At 34.3% G+C, this 16,590-nt stretch overlaps 1 protein-coding gene across 1 annotated transcript in view; it reads right to left on the bottom strand.

Annotated features, from left to right (window-relative positions):
- Positions 1-4,765: 4,765 nt before the first annotated feature.
- The window catches only part of LOC148948668 (uncharacterized), a 62,948-nt gene continuing 51,123 nt past the window's right edge, over positions 4,766-16,590 (bottom strand). Inside the window, exons 11-12 of the mRNA XM_089094582.1 lie at positions 15,541-15,662; positions 4,766-5,243 (exon numbers count right to left, since the gene is read on the bottom strand). Of these exons, the coding sequence (XP_088950708.1) occupies positions 5,172-5,243; positions 15,541-15,662 (194 nt within the window). The 3' untranslated portion in view covers positions 4,766-5,171. The remainder of the gene's footprint in view (positions 5,244-15,540; positions 15,663-16,590) is intronic.

Here is a 16,590-nt window from a genome sequence, read left to right as displayed (position 1 = left end):
ATTATTCTGGTAGCAACTTTTTCTTATATTTGTTTTGGTAATCTTCATCATTGTGAAAACACTCCTTGCTGTTTTGTTTGGCTCTCATATTTTTACTTTTCGATACGCTTTTCTGTTCGTTTTAATGTTTGATATTGCTCCTTACTTTCAGTTGCAAGACTTGTTTTTTTTATTATTTAATTACTTACAGATAGTAATATTCAATGGAAAACGAGCGGAGAAAATTTTTTAAAGAGAAGTAAAGAGCCTCACTAAGCTAAAAATAAGCAGAAATATTGTCAAATATTCTTCAAAGTAAAAACTATTATATATCCTATCTATATGTGTTGCATCATCATGCATATGATAAGTTATTTTAACATTTCAGTTACTATAGCCTAGATTTCGTTTTTTATTACTGCTTTCAAAACGTGTTTTTTCACTTTTTGGTTACTATGGGCTCTGATTCGCCTTTCACTAGATTGTGCCAACTACTGCAATAATGATTTTTTAAAACATGTTTTAAACTTTTAGTTACTATGGGCTCCGGTTTGTCTTTTAATTGATTGGAGCTATAGGTACAACCATCACTTAGAGCTCGCTCTTTACTATAAAATTGTGGATTTAGCAAAAATAAACATGACGATTTATTTTAACATTTCAGTTATTATGGCCGAGATTTCGTTCTTTATTACTATTTTCAAAAACGTGTTTTTTTCACTTTTTGGTTACTATGGGCTCTGGTTCGCATTTCACTAGGTTGTGCCAACTACAGCAATTATGATTTTTCAAAACATATTTTAAACTTTTAGTTACTATATGCTTTAGTTTGTCTTTTACTTGATTGCAACTATAGGTACAACCATCATTTAGAGCTCGTTCTTTACTATAAAATTGTGGATTAAGAAAAAATTTCCCGTATAACACATCATAAACTGTTTAAATCACTTCCTTTAGAGTGAGCAGTTTAGCGCAGTGGAAGTGCGTTGGGCGTTTACCCCGGATAAGGATGGATGGAAATCTCATCGAACCTCGCTGGGCCTAAGGTCTAGAGTTCTTTGGTTAGGTTTCGATCCCCAGACCTCTGAAGCTGCTCTGAAGATTATCAAGATATTTCCCTTGCTGTTAAAGGCAAGGGACAGAAAGTTTCCTATACAGGGATTTCAGACAAGGCGGTTCTAATTATGTACATTTTTTTTGATCTGACTCTTTTTTAGGAGTAATGGGTTTTTATATTTCTTAACATTGGACGTAATCGTCTCTTACTAGGTTGCTAGCTACCGCTACAACCCAGACTGTGACGACATTTATTATTTACCTAGTAGGGTTTTAGACAAGGTGGTTCTAATGATGTACTTTTGTTTTGATCTGACTCTATTTTTTTATATTTCTTAGCATTGGACTGATCGTCTCTTACTAGGTTGCTAGCTGCTGCTGAAACCTGGATTCACATTTAGTTATGAGAGACAGCTTGGCCGAGTGGTCTGAGGGGCTGGTGTTAGCCACCAGTCTCTTCGGAGGCGTAGGTTCAAATCTTAACGTTGGTATACGAATATGATTTATGTACAAAAATCAAACATCTTTGAAAAGACTGCAGTATGAAAAGACATCAAAAATGTAGTTTTTAGTGGAAAAATTTATTCTCTTTTAGAAATAATTTATTTTAGTTACAAAAGATTTTTAACCCAATTAATTTCCTTCAAAATGAGCCATTGAACAACTCTCTAAGATGTTCCAGTGCCAAGCTATCTGTGGAAATGAAAGAAAAAAGAAAAAAATATGCCGTTTAGGCAGAATGTTGTAGTAGCCGCCAGTTTTCTTGATTTTCAAGCCAATATATTTCTCTTTCTGCTCCAGCCAAATGACAGAAAGTTTCCTATACAGGGGTTTCGGACATGGCGGTTCTAATAATAATTAAATAATTTAAAATAATAATTTAAAAATAATTTGTTTTAATTACAAAAGGTTTTTAAACCCATTAATTTCCTTTAAAATGAGCCATTGAACAACTCTCTACGATATTCCAGTGCCAAGCTATATGTGGAATTACTAACCTATACTATAATTCTTTATTATAATTCAAAAATCAAATATCTTTGAAAAGACAACAGTATGGAAAGACATCAAAAATGCAGTTTTTAGTAGAAAAATCTATTCGTTTTTAAAAATAATTTGTTGAAATTACGAAAGGTTTTTAACCCCAATAATTTCTTTTAAAATGAGCTATTGAACAACTCTCTACGATGTTCCAGTGCCAAGCTATTTGTGGAAAAGAAAAAAAAGATGCCGTTTAGGTAGAATGACGTAGTAGTTGCCACTTTTCTTGATTTTCAAGCCAATATATTTCCCTTGCTGTTCAAGCCAAGGGACAGAAAGTTTCCTATACAGGTATTTCAGACAAGGCGGTTCTATTGGTGTAATTTTTGTTCTGATCTGACTCTTTTTTTTAGGAGTTATGGGTTTTTATATTTCTTAATACTGAACGTGATCGTCTCATTCTAGGTTGCTAGCTACTGCTGCAACCCGGAAATGATTTTATTCCATGACGTCGTGGCGTAATGATATTATTTCATGACGTCTTCATAAATAACAACATAATGTCGTGTTTTCTATTCACGTCATAGTTCTAATAAAACTATGACGACATTAAATATTTATTTAGTAGGTTTCAGACAAGATGGTTCTAATGATGTACTTTTTTTGATTCGACAATATTTTTAGAAGTTCTGGGTTTATATATTTCTTAGCATTGGACTGATCGTCTCTTACTAGGTTGCTAGCTACTGCTGCAACCCGGATTCACATATATAGTTATGAGAGGCAGCGTGTCCGAGTGGTCCAAGGCGCTGGTCTTAGCCACCAGTCTCTTTGGAGGCATGGGTTCAAATCTTACCGCCGGTATACGTTTATGACATCATTTATCACTCTCTAACATGAAATATGCAGTTTTTCGTCAAGCTATCTTGACGAAAAACTGCAGGGCCAAGCTATCTATGGAATATAAAGTTTTAATATAACATTACCACGAACTGTTTGATTGCTTCAAAAATCAAATATCTTTGAAAAGACTGCAGTATGAAAAAACATCAAAAATGCAGTTTTTAATGGAAAAATTTATTTTGTTTTAAAAATAATTTGTTTTAGTTACAAAAAGTTTTTAACCCAATTAATTTCCTTTAAAATGAGCCATTGGACATCTCTCTACGATGTTCCAGTGCCAAGCGATCTGTGGAAAAGAAAGAAGAAAAAAGAAAGAAAAAACGATGCCGTTTAGGCAGAATGCTGTAGTAGCTGCTACTTTTCTTGATTTTCAAGCCAATATATTTCCCTTGCTGTTCAAGCCAAATGACAGAAAGTTTCCTATACAGGAGTTTCAGACATGGCGGTTCTAATGGTGTACTTTTTGTTTTGATCTGACTATTTTTTAGGAGTTATGGGTTTTTATATTTCTTAACATTGGACGTGATGGTCTCTTACTAGGTTGCCAGCTTCCGCTGCAACCCGGATAATCTCAAAGAATCAGGCAGCTAACTAAGTCCAATGTATGCAATGGTTTGTTCTTCTAATGATCGTCTTTTAATACAAAATTTTAAAATTTTAATTTATTCTTCTAGTTGGAATCGAAAGATTCAGATTATTGCTCGGATACCATAAATATTTTTGCAGTTTACATAATAACTTTAATGACCCTGAACTGAGAAAAAAACACATTTTTATGTTTTCCCCTTTTCTCAAAAATAAGGCAAATTTTCTCAGGATCACAACTTTTGATGGCTAAGACTAAACTTGTTGAAACTTACTTATTCAAAACCATCATAAAAATTCAATTCTTTTGATTATCTATTGGTATCAAAATTCCGTTTTTTAGAGTTTCGGTTACTATTGAGACGAGTCGCTCTTACTATACAGTTCGTTACCATGAACTGTTTGATTGCTTCAAAAATCAAATATCTTCGAAAAGACTGCAGTATGAAAAGACATTAAAAATGTAGTTTTTTTTTGCAAAATTTATTCTATTTTGAAAACTATTTTATTTTTAATTACAAAAGGTACTAGATGTAGCAATCTCCTTTAAATTGAGCCATTGTACAGCTCTTTATGATTTTCCGGTGCCCAGCTAGCTGAGGATAAAAATCAAACGGAAAGAAAAAAGATGCCCTATGTGGAGAATATCGTGGTTAAAGTCAATTTTCTTGATTTTCAAGCCAATATATTTTCCTTGTTATTCAAGCCAAGGGACGGTAAGTTTGCTATATAGAGGTTTTTCCCAAGGCGGTTCTACGCCACTTTACTGTCGATTGATCCCTTTGTAAATTAAAATGCACTAGGAATTTCGATACATTTTCAACTTACACGCATTGCAATGTTTTAGCCTTAGATATTGGTTTTTAAAGCCTAATAGCTTAATCGAAGATATTTTGAACCGTTCAGATCTGTAGGCTTCAATCTTATTGTCAAATAATAATCTGAAATTCAAATAATCAAGAATCCATTTAGACACGTTTGCAGGAATTAATTGAAGAAAAGTGAAGGAATTCAAATAAAAGAGGTTTATGGAAATAATATGATGTACTAATAAACGGACGTATCAACTCAGATTTACCTACAATAAAAAATCGTAAGAACAATCGTAAAAACCAAGAGATTTTGCAGAAGGGGACAAGCCCAAAGTGCCCTTCCTGGCTCTTCTATATTTCCAACCTAACCCAGAAAGTCTCATAGGACTAAATAGTAATTTCCTTTTCAATTTGTTTAAGCATAAGACGAAAACCAACAGTTTCAGAAATGGATGGGCAAACGCAAGTTTTATTAATCTCCAAAATCATATATCCAAAACTGGATACTAAAGAAGACAAAAATACCACTTGCACAGTAAACAGCCTAAACAGGACATAAATTTATAGATAAAATATGAACCAATGGTCACTACCAAAAACCCTTCTCATATAATGTTAAATTATAACACAAACACCTATATTTTTATATACTGAACACCCCCTCCCCCCAAACTAACGAGATTTCGAAAGACTGGGGGGAGGGGATAGCAAAACAAGTATGTTAATAATCTTACACTTATCACTATGTTAAGCATGATTCTGTGTAAAAAAGATTGATTTAATCGTCTTTAATCCGAGTTTCCTTTCGTCTGTTATATCTGTGACAGTGACTAATAGCAGCAAATCAAGACAAATCTATTCCTCATTGCTTGGAATTCCTTCTTCTTCAGTATTCAAAAGAGAAAACTTGCTCGATTGTGCAAAGTTCTGAAAAAAATAATAATATATGTACTGTTTCCTTTGCGTAAATGGAAGAGCTACATATGGATAGCACAATGTGTGGCCGATAAAATTGGGTAAAAATATGTTGAAGATACTTTAAAGATATCACTTGTCCCTTTGATATGAAACTCTTTGAAAAGTTTTGTTCTTTGAGTAATGTCCCTTAACCCCTTCCTCTGAGCAGTTAAGCATGTTTAAATTTCAATACTACATTAATAAACTTAGCCAAGCTGCCACCCTCCAGCATACATTTTGAACTTTGAATTAAATTATAATCTTTCCAATGAAGGGAGATTAGAAGTAAACACCCCTACTACCCCAAACCTCCAGATTGACTTGAAGGATCTCTCACAGTAAGTTAGAAACTAAAATGTTCAAAAATATTTTAAGCCACTCCCCAGAATAACCCACTGACACCCCCCTCCCTAAAGTAAGGTGTGCAACTCTGCGATGTGGAACATCAATGAACTGGGTTCCAGATGTATTAGCTCATTCAAATAAAGCTTTCAAAATACCGTATGCCATAATCATTATAAATTAGTCTTTCATTTCATAGAACCATAACATACTTAGGGATGGAATGCACCATCCCGCCCTCGTAAGTGATGAGAAACTGGGAAGTTTGATACGAGAATTCTCAACAGTTTAAAACTGATTACTTAGCTCTGTATGTTTATCCAAAACTATTTTGGCCTTGTTAAGATAACAAATTTATTCTGTAGGAGGATATGACTAAAACGGCACCAAGCTATGGCTCATCTCTTGTACCTTAAAAAGGGCACTAGAAACCAAAATTTCCATTGGATTTTGTCGACACAAACTTTATCATTATACATTATTCCTTCGACAGTTTTTGGTGTTTCAGCTACTTCTGTCACAAGCACTCTTTGATTCCATGAACGGTTTGATCTCCATAACAAAGCTTATAGTTATCCAAAATATATTTCCGTGAGTACAAGATTTGGCTATGTTACATTTCGAATAATTATTTGACACTTTCTTAAGCATAACATACTTAGGGATGGAATGCACCATCCCGCCCTCGTATGTAATGAGAAAGTGGGAAGTTTGATACGGGAATTCTTAACAGTTTAAAACTGACTACTTAGTTCAGTATGTTTATCGAAAACTATTTTGGCCTTGTTAAGATAAAAAATTTATTCTGTAGGAGGATATGACTAAAACAGCACCAAGCTATGGCTAATCTCTTGTACCTTAAAAAGGACACTAGAAACCAAAATTTCCATTCCCCCCTTTTCAAACATTTTACGACCATGAGTTCAATACCATTATACCTAAAAAAAAAAGAATAAAAAAAGGCATCCGTGACCACCCTTTCAATTAAAATACAAAATTTCATGTTCTTGAAGTTGGAGCACTGAAGCCACTTTTCTAGGATTCTCGAATATTTTCAATAAAATGGAGGAATTTTTATGTAATCACACCAATTTTTGTACGTGTTCCTACCCCATTTTTAAAAGCATGTTAACTTTCTTATTCTGATTACTTCTGGCAGGTAATTTCAAACTTAACAAGTTTAACATATTTGGAATCAGCGTAAAAATTGATTTATGTTAGGTATCTGTAGCAATCATTCAATAAATTATTAGATTTGATCAAGTCTGTAGGATTTTGTTGACACAAACTTTATCATTATACATTATCCCTTCGACAGTTTTTGGTGTTTCAGCTACTTCTGTCACAAGCACTCTTTGATTCCATGAACAGTTTGATCTCCATAACAAAGCTTATAGTTATCCAAAATATATTTCCTTGAGTACAAGATTTGCCATGTTACATTTAGAATAATTATTTGACACTTTCACCAAAATGCTGAAAAGAATGTTTTTTTTTTGCATATAAATCTTCTGCAAGTCCTTTTACACCATTACCGGTGAGAGGAATTTGTCATTCGCCACGCCAAAGGAAAGATTGAGACGTTCATAGATAACTGAAGATTTTGAGCCTTTTGCGTACTGGGACTTCTAAATTACTGCCTTACAGCGCAGAAACCTGCAGCAGATATGAACTGAACTTGTTTTTCACACCTGCTAAGCCTATTTCAAATACTTATTGCCTGTACAGTGGATATTAGTAAACTTTGCGACAAAGGAAATGCTTTTGGACACCATGTATAATTAAATAAAAATGCAATTGAGAAGCGTTTAGCAAGGCTATGCACTTTAGATACAAATGTATCAGTCATTCTTATTTATTCCTTACTAAATAAATCTATGAAGGGTCATATTCCTTTCTAGGTACTTATACAATTTTTTGTTTATTTCCTTAAAAGGATTACAAAAATCGTAATAAACCAGATGGCAATAAACCGAAATGTTCAAAATTCGTGAATGCGAAATTCACAAGTAAACGTCTAAAATACCCTTTTTCTCCTTTGATTTAGTCAGCGTTGCCAGTCAATTTTTCCAATTTAATGCAAGGTTTGATGATGACAGGTTAGGTTAGATTGATTTGGTTGGGTTAGCTTAGGTTTTTAGCCCATTTGTGATATTTATAACCATATTTAGCCTAACCTAAACTAACAGAATCTGACCTAACTCGAACTTTTACCATCATAGTTTGCATAAGACAAACTATGATATATATATATATATATATATATATATATATATATATATATATATATATATATATATATATATATATATATATATATATATATATATATATATATATATATATATATATATATATATATATATATATAAATAAAACTTTATGAACTTTTGATTGCACTTTTTATGAATCAATTATGATCCTAAATTAACAATATGTGCACCTCAGAAACTGTCCATTGACACAAAAAGCGGCAGTTGGTGTTTTCATTATTGGTGCGCATATTCTTCTTGTTTTTTGTTTTTTTTCATGAGTTCAGTTAAATGCGTTTAATTTGTATAAAAGTACAAAATACAATAGTACAAAATAGTCCACTCTACATGTTCCTTTGGCAAAATATGACAAAATTAAAGACGACTTTCCTTTGTTTACCCTGCTCTGTATCCGATCAACCTCTCTGGCTGCCTCATTTTCTTCGCGCATCTTCCGGCTCAAAGCCTCGATCATACTTTGTGCGAGGCTTATTTCTACAAAGTCTTTGGCATCTATGGCTTTTTTCAGCTTCTCATTAGCTTCTTGAAGAAGCCTTTCTGCTACTTGTCTCTTCTCCTTTTCAACTGACTTCTTCTCAATCAAATCTTTTTCCAGGTGTTCAATGGTCTTCTTCTCATATAACATCCTCTTTTTTTCCTCTTCTTCTCTTGCCTTCTTCTTTCCTTTTGGACTCCTCTTCAGCCTGTCTAGATTGCTCAGCTTCCAGGTACAGTTTATAGCTCTGGCATGCATTTCACCCCAAATTCAACAGCTCTCTGGTAATAAAGACTATCTTGGGCCTGTTCTCAAACTTCTTTAGAGAATCAGAGACTATCAGTCTAGCATTGAGCATTTTGATTTTCATCAATGATATTTCCTTATCATGATCCGTCCTGACCGGGAAAAATCACGTTCAACATCAGCGTTCCCATGCGACATGCAGAGAGCTGCTTTTACTATCTTTGAAACAAGGGGATATTTTGTCTGTCCTTGATGGTTTTTCAGACTAAAAACCGAGTTCCATAAATGCATGTTGCATGTCCCAATGTCAGCTATTCCTTGGTTGCTGCGCACAGTTCTAACTTTGGAATCAAATAACCTCCAAACTTTCTTGTTGACATTAGGTCCGTCACTTCCCAGCATCAAGACTTGACAGAGATCAATGTTAGCATCCTTTCGAGCTTGTAGTAGGTGCTGGTGTAAATCTTCTGCTTTTGCGTGTCCTATGAATAATGACTGTAGGTGGTGTACAGAGACTCTTTCTTTGGTCTCCAGCCAGTATCTAATCATGATATTCAACTCCTTTGCACCTTTGGCATTTGTAGTTTCATCGTAAAGCAACGCCAAGTAAGAAGATCCAATGTTGCGTAGAAGGTCCTTGCAAAAAACATTAGTGTGAATCCATGTAAAAAAAAGAGAAAAAGAAAAAAAAGAATAATCAAGCAACTTATGATCTTCTGCCAAGAAGTTATGTTATAACATAACTTCTTGGCAGAAGATCATAAGCTCATAAGCTTAAATCACCTATTTAGGAATATTACTACTAGAAAACTCTATGAAGGTAGCAAAGACTAAAGCCAGAAAAAAGAAAATACTAAAAGATAGCTTAGTACAAGAAGATATAGGGGCAATATAGCAACCAAGTTAGATGTAACAATGTTTTTTTGAGCAGAATAAAATGTATGTTCACAAAACATGCTGAGTGTTACAGTATGAAACTTTTTAAATAAAACTTTTGCACATAAATTTGCTTCGCTTGTCCTTTATAAGGAAAAAGACACCAACTGCAAGTGCTTTCCAGCTGATAACAAGAAAAATATGAACTTTATATATATATATTTCTATATATATATATATATATATATATATATATATATATATATATATATATATATATATATATATATATATATATATATATATTTATATGATAGATAAAAACAGAATAAAATCTTAGAACTAGCATAGGAAAATTTACATTCTTTAGCAAGCAACATGCAAAAACTGATCATGATGTTGTATATGTTGCTATGATTAATCTCGGTATCATCAGATTTCTGTTGTTCGCATTCTAGGAATGCTGAGAAGTGCATATCCCTGACTCTTTAGAAGAAATGCCATATTTTGCTTATAAACAACCTAAAAATACTTGAGACAAAAATCATTAGAAAAACAGAACTCTTTGGTTGGTCTAAAAATATTCATGAGTGCATGTTTCTTTTATGCAGTATGGCCCAATTGAACAAAATTTAAGTTTTCGGAATCCGCATCAAACGAAGAATCCTTTCCACTCCATATAAACTCCAAGTCAATTTTCAAGATTCTTTTAACGCAACTTTAAACTATAAGCTTCCTTGAGGCCAATCCATTGGTGTTCTGGAGCATTCAAACTTCATTTTTTTTTCATTTCAGGCTAAACGGAATATGACGGAGTGAATTCATCAACTAGACATAAAAACGTACACTTAAATAATCATTTAAAGCGAATACTTGGAATATCCTTCTTTGACTGGATAGAATGGAATAGTCTCTTTTTATAACAATAAAACTAAGTGGCAATATATATAAAAATATCATTTTTGCATTCCAGGAATCCTGAGGAGTACGCGTACCTTATTCTTTAGAATAAATACCAGATTGCATTTACTAAATACATAAAGACACTCGAGACAGGGCTTTCTTAATATCTAAAAAATCATCGTCAAACAAAAACAGAAATTTTGGGGTCGTCATGATAGGTTTATATGTATATATGCAGATTGGTCCAACTGAATCAAATTTACATATTCGGAATCATCTTCAAAAGCAGAATCGTTTTAATTATATAAATTTCAAACTAGAGAATGATATTTTTGTGCCATTTATATTTTATTTTCAACTTTCCTGCTCCTTGAGGCAAATATAATCGTGAAGTTGAGTGTTCAAACTTCAGTTCTTTCTATTTTCGACCAAACGAAATACACGGAGTGAATTCATCACTCCGTGTATAGGCACGCAGATTTAAACCAAAATAATCATTTAAAGAGAAAACTTAGAATACCCTTTTTGGAACAGAGAAAATAGAATAGCCCTATTTAACAATCATAAAACTAAATAAAAAATAAATAGCCTAGGTTGTTAAAGTTATGCTCAGCGTAAAGCTTTTCTTCTTTTTTTGAAGTTTCTTAAATGCTCTAAATATCATCAAGATATTTTCAGTGGCTGCGGTAAATGACTTCATTAAAGTAGTCCCTATCAAAATGCGCAGCTTCTTAAAAAAAAAAATTACATTTGAGTAGCCCAAGTTAGAACGCTGATTACAAAAATATCGTATTTATTGTCATTACCGTTATTTACTAAAGACAACAGAACTAGACCCCCGCGCGGCGCCGGATCAACCGAACGCCGCCGACGAGAGGCCCGGTCGAACGCCGCCGAAGTGTCGTAATGCCGCCGGCACACCACAGGCGCGCCGCCGCCGACAGAGGCGGCGGCACTCGGTCGACTTTAAATTAATTTTGAGGCAATTCTTTATTGCGTCTACCGCAAAGTCGGAGCTTTTCCTTCTCGTGTGGTTTGTTATTTCGATTTTCCTGAATAGAAATCAAGCAGGGCTTGCATTATCCCCGGAATTTTTGGGTATTTCCCCGAAAATGTATGCGTCACCCCGAAAAAAAATTGGTTCCCCGAATCCCCAAAAATCACGCAATCACGGTGCCACCCCAAGCGATTTATCACCAATGACTTTCCCTGCCAAATATTACTTTGCATACAATAATTCTTCACTACTCTCTTGTTCATTAATTTTCGTCTCTTTTGTTACTTTGCATAAAAACCAGACAGATGCAATATGCAATTGCAAATATTGCAATATACACAGTTCTTCATATGTTGACAAAAAAAAATTGTCTTTATGAAATGAGTTTAAGTAATTTCGAATGCAGTTTCCCAATCGCTATTTCTTACATCATTCGTAGTCAAGAATTGTATTTTCAAGTTAAATAGAATTATAGAACACATTCACTACTATACAGCTTCAGCCTTCAGTTGGATTTTGAAATTCACAGCCGACAGATTGTTTCTACAGCTGAATTGTAAGTTTTCAGTTTTTTTGTTTTGTTTTTTTGTTTTGCTGTTTTTAGATAAGATCTTCCTAATGTTTAATACTCAATTGTTGAACGCCTGATAGAAAATACAATCTTATTTCTGAAACATTTTTACCCCCCCCCCCCCCAAAAAAACCTTCTATTGAAACAAGAGTTAGCTGTAGAATAAGCTATGTACAAGGTTGGGGAATTAAATATAGAACCGGAATTTACCCCAAAAATATGCTTCATAAATGCATCGTAATTTTTTGCATATAAGGGGGGGGGGGATAGGGGGCTATCATTTTTAAATGATAATACCTCTTTTTTTTTATTGAAAGCAGGGATGACAAAAAAATAATTATTTTTTTTCATTGAAAGTGGAGACGGAAGAAAATAATATCAAATTCCCTTGGAAACCAGTGAAATACTTTGATAGACCCAGGGCCCCCCATTAGGACTTGTTCATTGTCTTGGGTATTTTGCGATTTCTCATAGGCTACTGGCCTAATTTGGCTTTTGTGTGCTCTCCCTTTTAATTAGATTCTTTGGATCTTATTGAATGCCACGGGGAATCTATGACTCAGTTTTCCAATAATTTGAGGTATATCTGAATAATTTCGACATTTTTGTTGTTGTCTTTTTGCGCGTTTGTTTGAACCATATAGTGACCTACTGAATTATTAAGTAAATTATTTTTCTAATGACACCTGAGACGGTATTCTATCAAGGTAATATCCAGAGGGGGGGGGTTGTAGGAAGGTATTACATTTAAATGATAATATCTCGAAATTTTTTATTGAAAGCAGGGATCCCAAAAAGTTAATTCTTTTTTAATTTAAAGCAGAGACGGCATCCTATCAAGGTGGTATCCAGAGGGGGGGGGGGTAGTGGGTTATCATATTTAAATGATAATACCTCGATTTTTTGAAAGCAGGGGTGCCAATAAGTTAATTATTTTTTTTAACTTAAAGCAGAGACTGTATCCTATCAAGATGGTATCCAGAGGGGGGGGGGGGCATAGAGGTTATTATATTTAAGTGATAGTACCTTGATTTTTTTTTTTTTATTATTCAAAGCAGGGATGCCAAAAAGTTGAAAAGTTGACAAAATCAACAAGATTTTCGTGAGATATACTTGATACAGCACTTGCATGGTTTTATCGTCCAAAGGGAAAGGAACAATGCGTCCAACCCGTTTTTTTCTTATTGATGAAACGGATTTACTTTGAAAACATTCATTCATAAGTACCAGGCAGATTCACACTAAAACGAATTGGTGTGACGAAAGCGATATCGACATCCCCACCTAACGTTGCGCTCGAGTGACAATGGCGCCCTTGGTCAAGTGCCCAAGTTACATTAAAAGACCAGGTCATAATAAAAGCTTTCAATCTGGAAGGTTCAAGGAGGAGTCTTTTACAGTCTTATGACCTCAGGGTACTAGATGTTGTAACGTTCTTACGTATCTACAGTGGTTCACAGAATTCTATCACCCCACAAATGATAACCAAAAATATGCACAAATATAACATCTGGAATATTATAACACTTTTTTCAAAGCTTTGAAGAAAAGCAAAAAAGGCTAAATACCCCTAACTACGCTTGAAAGCCATTTTAAAAAGAAACTCTTTGGAGAATTCCATGGAAATGACCATAGCAGAAGCTTTGAGCCTGGGTAGGGATCAAAGAGGAGTCTTTGAGTATTTTGACCACAGGTGACTTATTGTTACGACTTTCTTAAATTTGGCAATTTTTGTGAGCATTTGGAAATCAAAGCTTAAACTCAATAACTGATACTAAGTGTCCTAACATTTTGCTTGGATTAGAAGTGACGAACTAGGATGAAAATCTCAACATCTTCCTGGAGTTACTTCAGTCTGCCGGCACTTCATTTTTTTTTCATACCGAATAAACCATTAAGTGTTTTTGTTTCATTGCAACTGAAGTGTTCTCATGTGAAGTAATCATCATGTATTTTTCAATTTGATAAATTTACTCCTTTTAGATGCAGTTTATAATTTGGCTGATATTAGGTATTTATCAAGTTATAATTTGGAATGAATCCTCAAAAGAAAAAATGAATAATATCCATAAGAGCAGCCAAAAGCTATAAAAAAGCAGCAGTTCAGACTTAGCCTACATGACATATATTCTATAAAGAAGCCAAAAAAAAAAACTTTAAAATGCATTTTTTTTTTAATTGTTATTAAAAACCAGTTTTTAATACAAGAAGGCTTTTTAGGAATCCAAAAGAGCAAAAAAAAAACTATCAATATCAAAGGCACCATTTCAGCTGGTTTCAAGGTGACAAAACAGATTTAGACAAAGGGTATTATGAAAAAATTAAGCTTCTAAGTTCAAAATTATATTCGAAGTTTTTACCCAGATAACTGACGAATTTTGTGATACGGTATTTGAAGTTTTGTATGCAGTAATGCTCGATGAAAAAAACTACTAATTTTGATAATTATTTATGTTAACAATACATAGCTAATAGATACTTCCACTACTCGTATTATACAAGGGTTCTGAAACGCCACATCCATTTCGTTTCTACCAGATTTCTACTTCTCTTGATGAATAACGAAGAAGACCAGTTTCCAGCCAGTGATTTGTCAATTTTTGAATTCATGAATAGGCTCAAATCTGTTGTAAATTTAAGCTGTTATTTGAGAAAGACTGATTAAAACATTAATGTTTGCGGTCAACTTTGATCGCGCGGGTGGCGCGCCGACGACATCTTACAGGCGGCGCGACGCGGCTTGCTGTTTTTGGCCCCGCCGCCACCGGTCTTCCCTCATCGGCGCGGCGCCGGGGTCTAAACAGAACTGTTAATACAAGGCAGTCTTATTTCTAGAACAATGGTTCGCGATTTTCTAGATCTATTTGCTATTTTTATTAAGCAAATTCCAACTAATATTTGTTAAATTCCTTATGATCCCCGTCCTCTCTTGATCTTACAGCAGGACATCACCTTTTCCACCTCACCTCACAACTGAAATTCAGATGTTGGATGGGCATTTGTTTAACAGTAAGCTCTCCAGAAATGAACCCCATCCGTAATCTGATATTTTTTTTCTCTTCGTTATTATTCATGTGGTATTATTCACTAAGCAAAGCAAAATTGTTAAAATATTCTAGGACAATACTTCAGAACTTTGTTGTTTTTGTTTGTTTTTTTTCGTTGTCTTCTTATACTGATGACATCCCAAGTAAATACCCTTTGAATTTCTTATGAGCCTTATCTATAATCTGACACATATTTTCCTCTTCAAAAACTCCTATCAAAGCTTATACAAACACAGTTTATAAACTAATCTATTACTACTATGTGGCGACAAAAAGGCGTTTATCTTTTTAATTGTGCTTTTTCTCTTTTTATTATAAAACAAAATTGACTATATTATTTATGAAATTGAAGTTCTGGGGTCTAGCTGCACATAGACTGAGATATATTATTTGCCCGCCTATTACATAACAGACAAAGTCAGCTTACTTAAAATTATTATTATCATTATTATTTTTTTTAAATATAAGCGATAGAGTTAAGAAAATTATATTTTATTTCAGACATGGACAATGAACTGCTTAAGAAAGGATACTTACTATTTTAGGAGGTTCGTCGCATTTTTTATTCGTTGTAACAACATGTCTTCTTTCAACTCTGTCTTTTTCATTGTGTCTTGGCAGCTCTCGATGGTCAGAAGGGAGTGAACGGTTGCTGTAGTCTTAAATGATGACGAACATTACTTCATAAGCCATGAAAGGAGAGAGGGAGGGAGGAAAAAAATAAAAGAGGAAGGAGAGGGAGAGAGAGAGAGAGAGAGAGAGAGAGAGAGAGAGAGAGAGAGAGAGAGAGAGAGAGAGAGAGAGAGAGAGAGAGAGGGAGGGAAGGATAGGTTGAGGTTGAAAAGAAGAGAGAGCCCCAAACTTACGACAAAGCATTCATCCGAAAATTTCCTCAACAGAAACAAGTATAGGTACATAGTTTATTGTGTACAGAAGCCTAATCCGCTAGCCAAGGCACCTAGGTCCAACACGTGTTAACTGACTTCGTTTTAGAATCTTATTCTCTATTTATCCAGAATCATGTTTCAATTTTTTCAACCATCGATTTCGGAGATATGATGCTGCCAAAGCGGAACAACCGTAGGAACTATTAGCTATATTTACCTTTTTTACAAAGAAAAAATCCACTATAAGTAATAGAAAATAGACAAAATGAACAAATGAGATCATTATTGTGGGAATCAGGTGAGCAGTGAATAGGGAAACAAAGGTTGCAGTCCGGATACCTTATTCTGCGGGTACCAAGCTTTGCGATACATATCTTGAGAAATTCAGTCTCAGACTCAAACCTGTTGAAGGCGGGTGGGCAATGAACGCGAAACAATTTTTCCGGACGATATAACGATTCCCACTGCTAAAAGTTCCGGAAAAACTTGTGTCCCAGAATCACAGTCAAGTACAATGCTGTAACTTTTAGATAGATATGAGGCCATCTTATCGTTTCCTTCGAGGTGAGAGCTGTTTGCAAATTGTGTATACCTCTTTAGATCTCTTTATCTCACAACTGAAGATATTTGGCACCGGAGGGGCTTTTAGATCTTTCTACTTGCTCTAGTACGCACCTTCCTCTTTAACGCGGGGCTATTC

This window comes from Artemia sp. Qi Xiang Cuo, chromosome 9, assembly GCF_049724085.1.
Source record: "Artemia sp. Qi Xiang Cuo chromosome 9, ASM4972408v1, whole genome shotgun sequence".
Lineage (NCBI taxonomy): Eukaryota > Metazoa > Arthropoda > Branchiopoda > Anostraca > Artemiidae > Artemia > Artemia sp. Qi Xiang Cuo.
The sequence above is the reverse complement of the archived record's forward strand: the minus strand, read 5'-3'. Positions and strand labels throughout refer to the sequence as shown.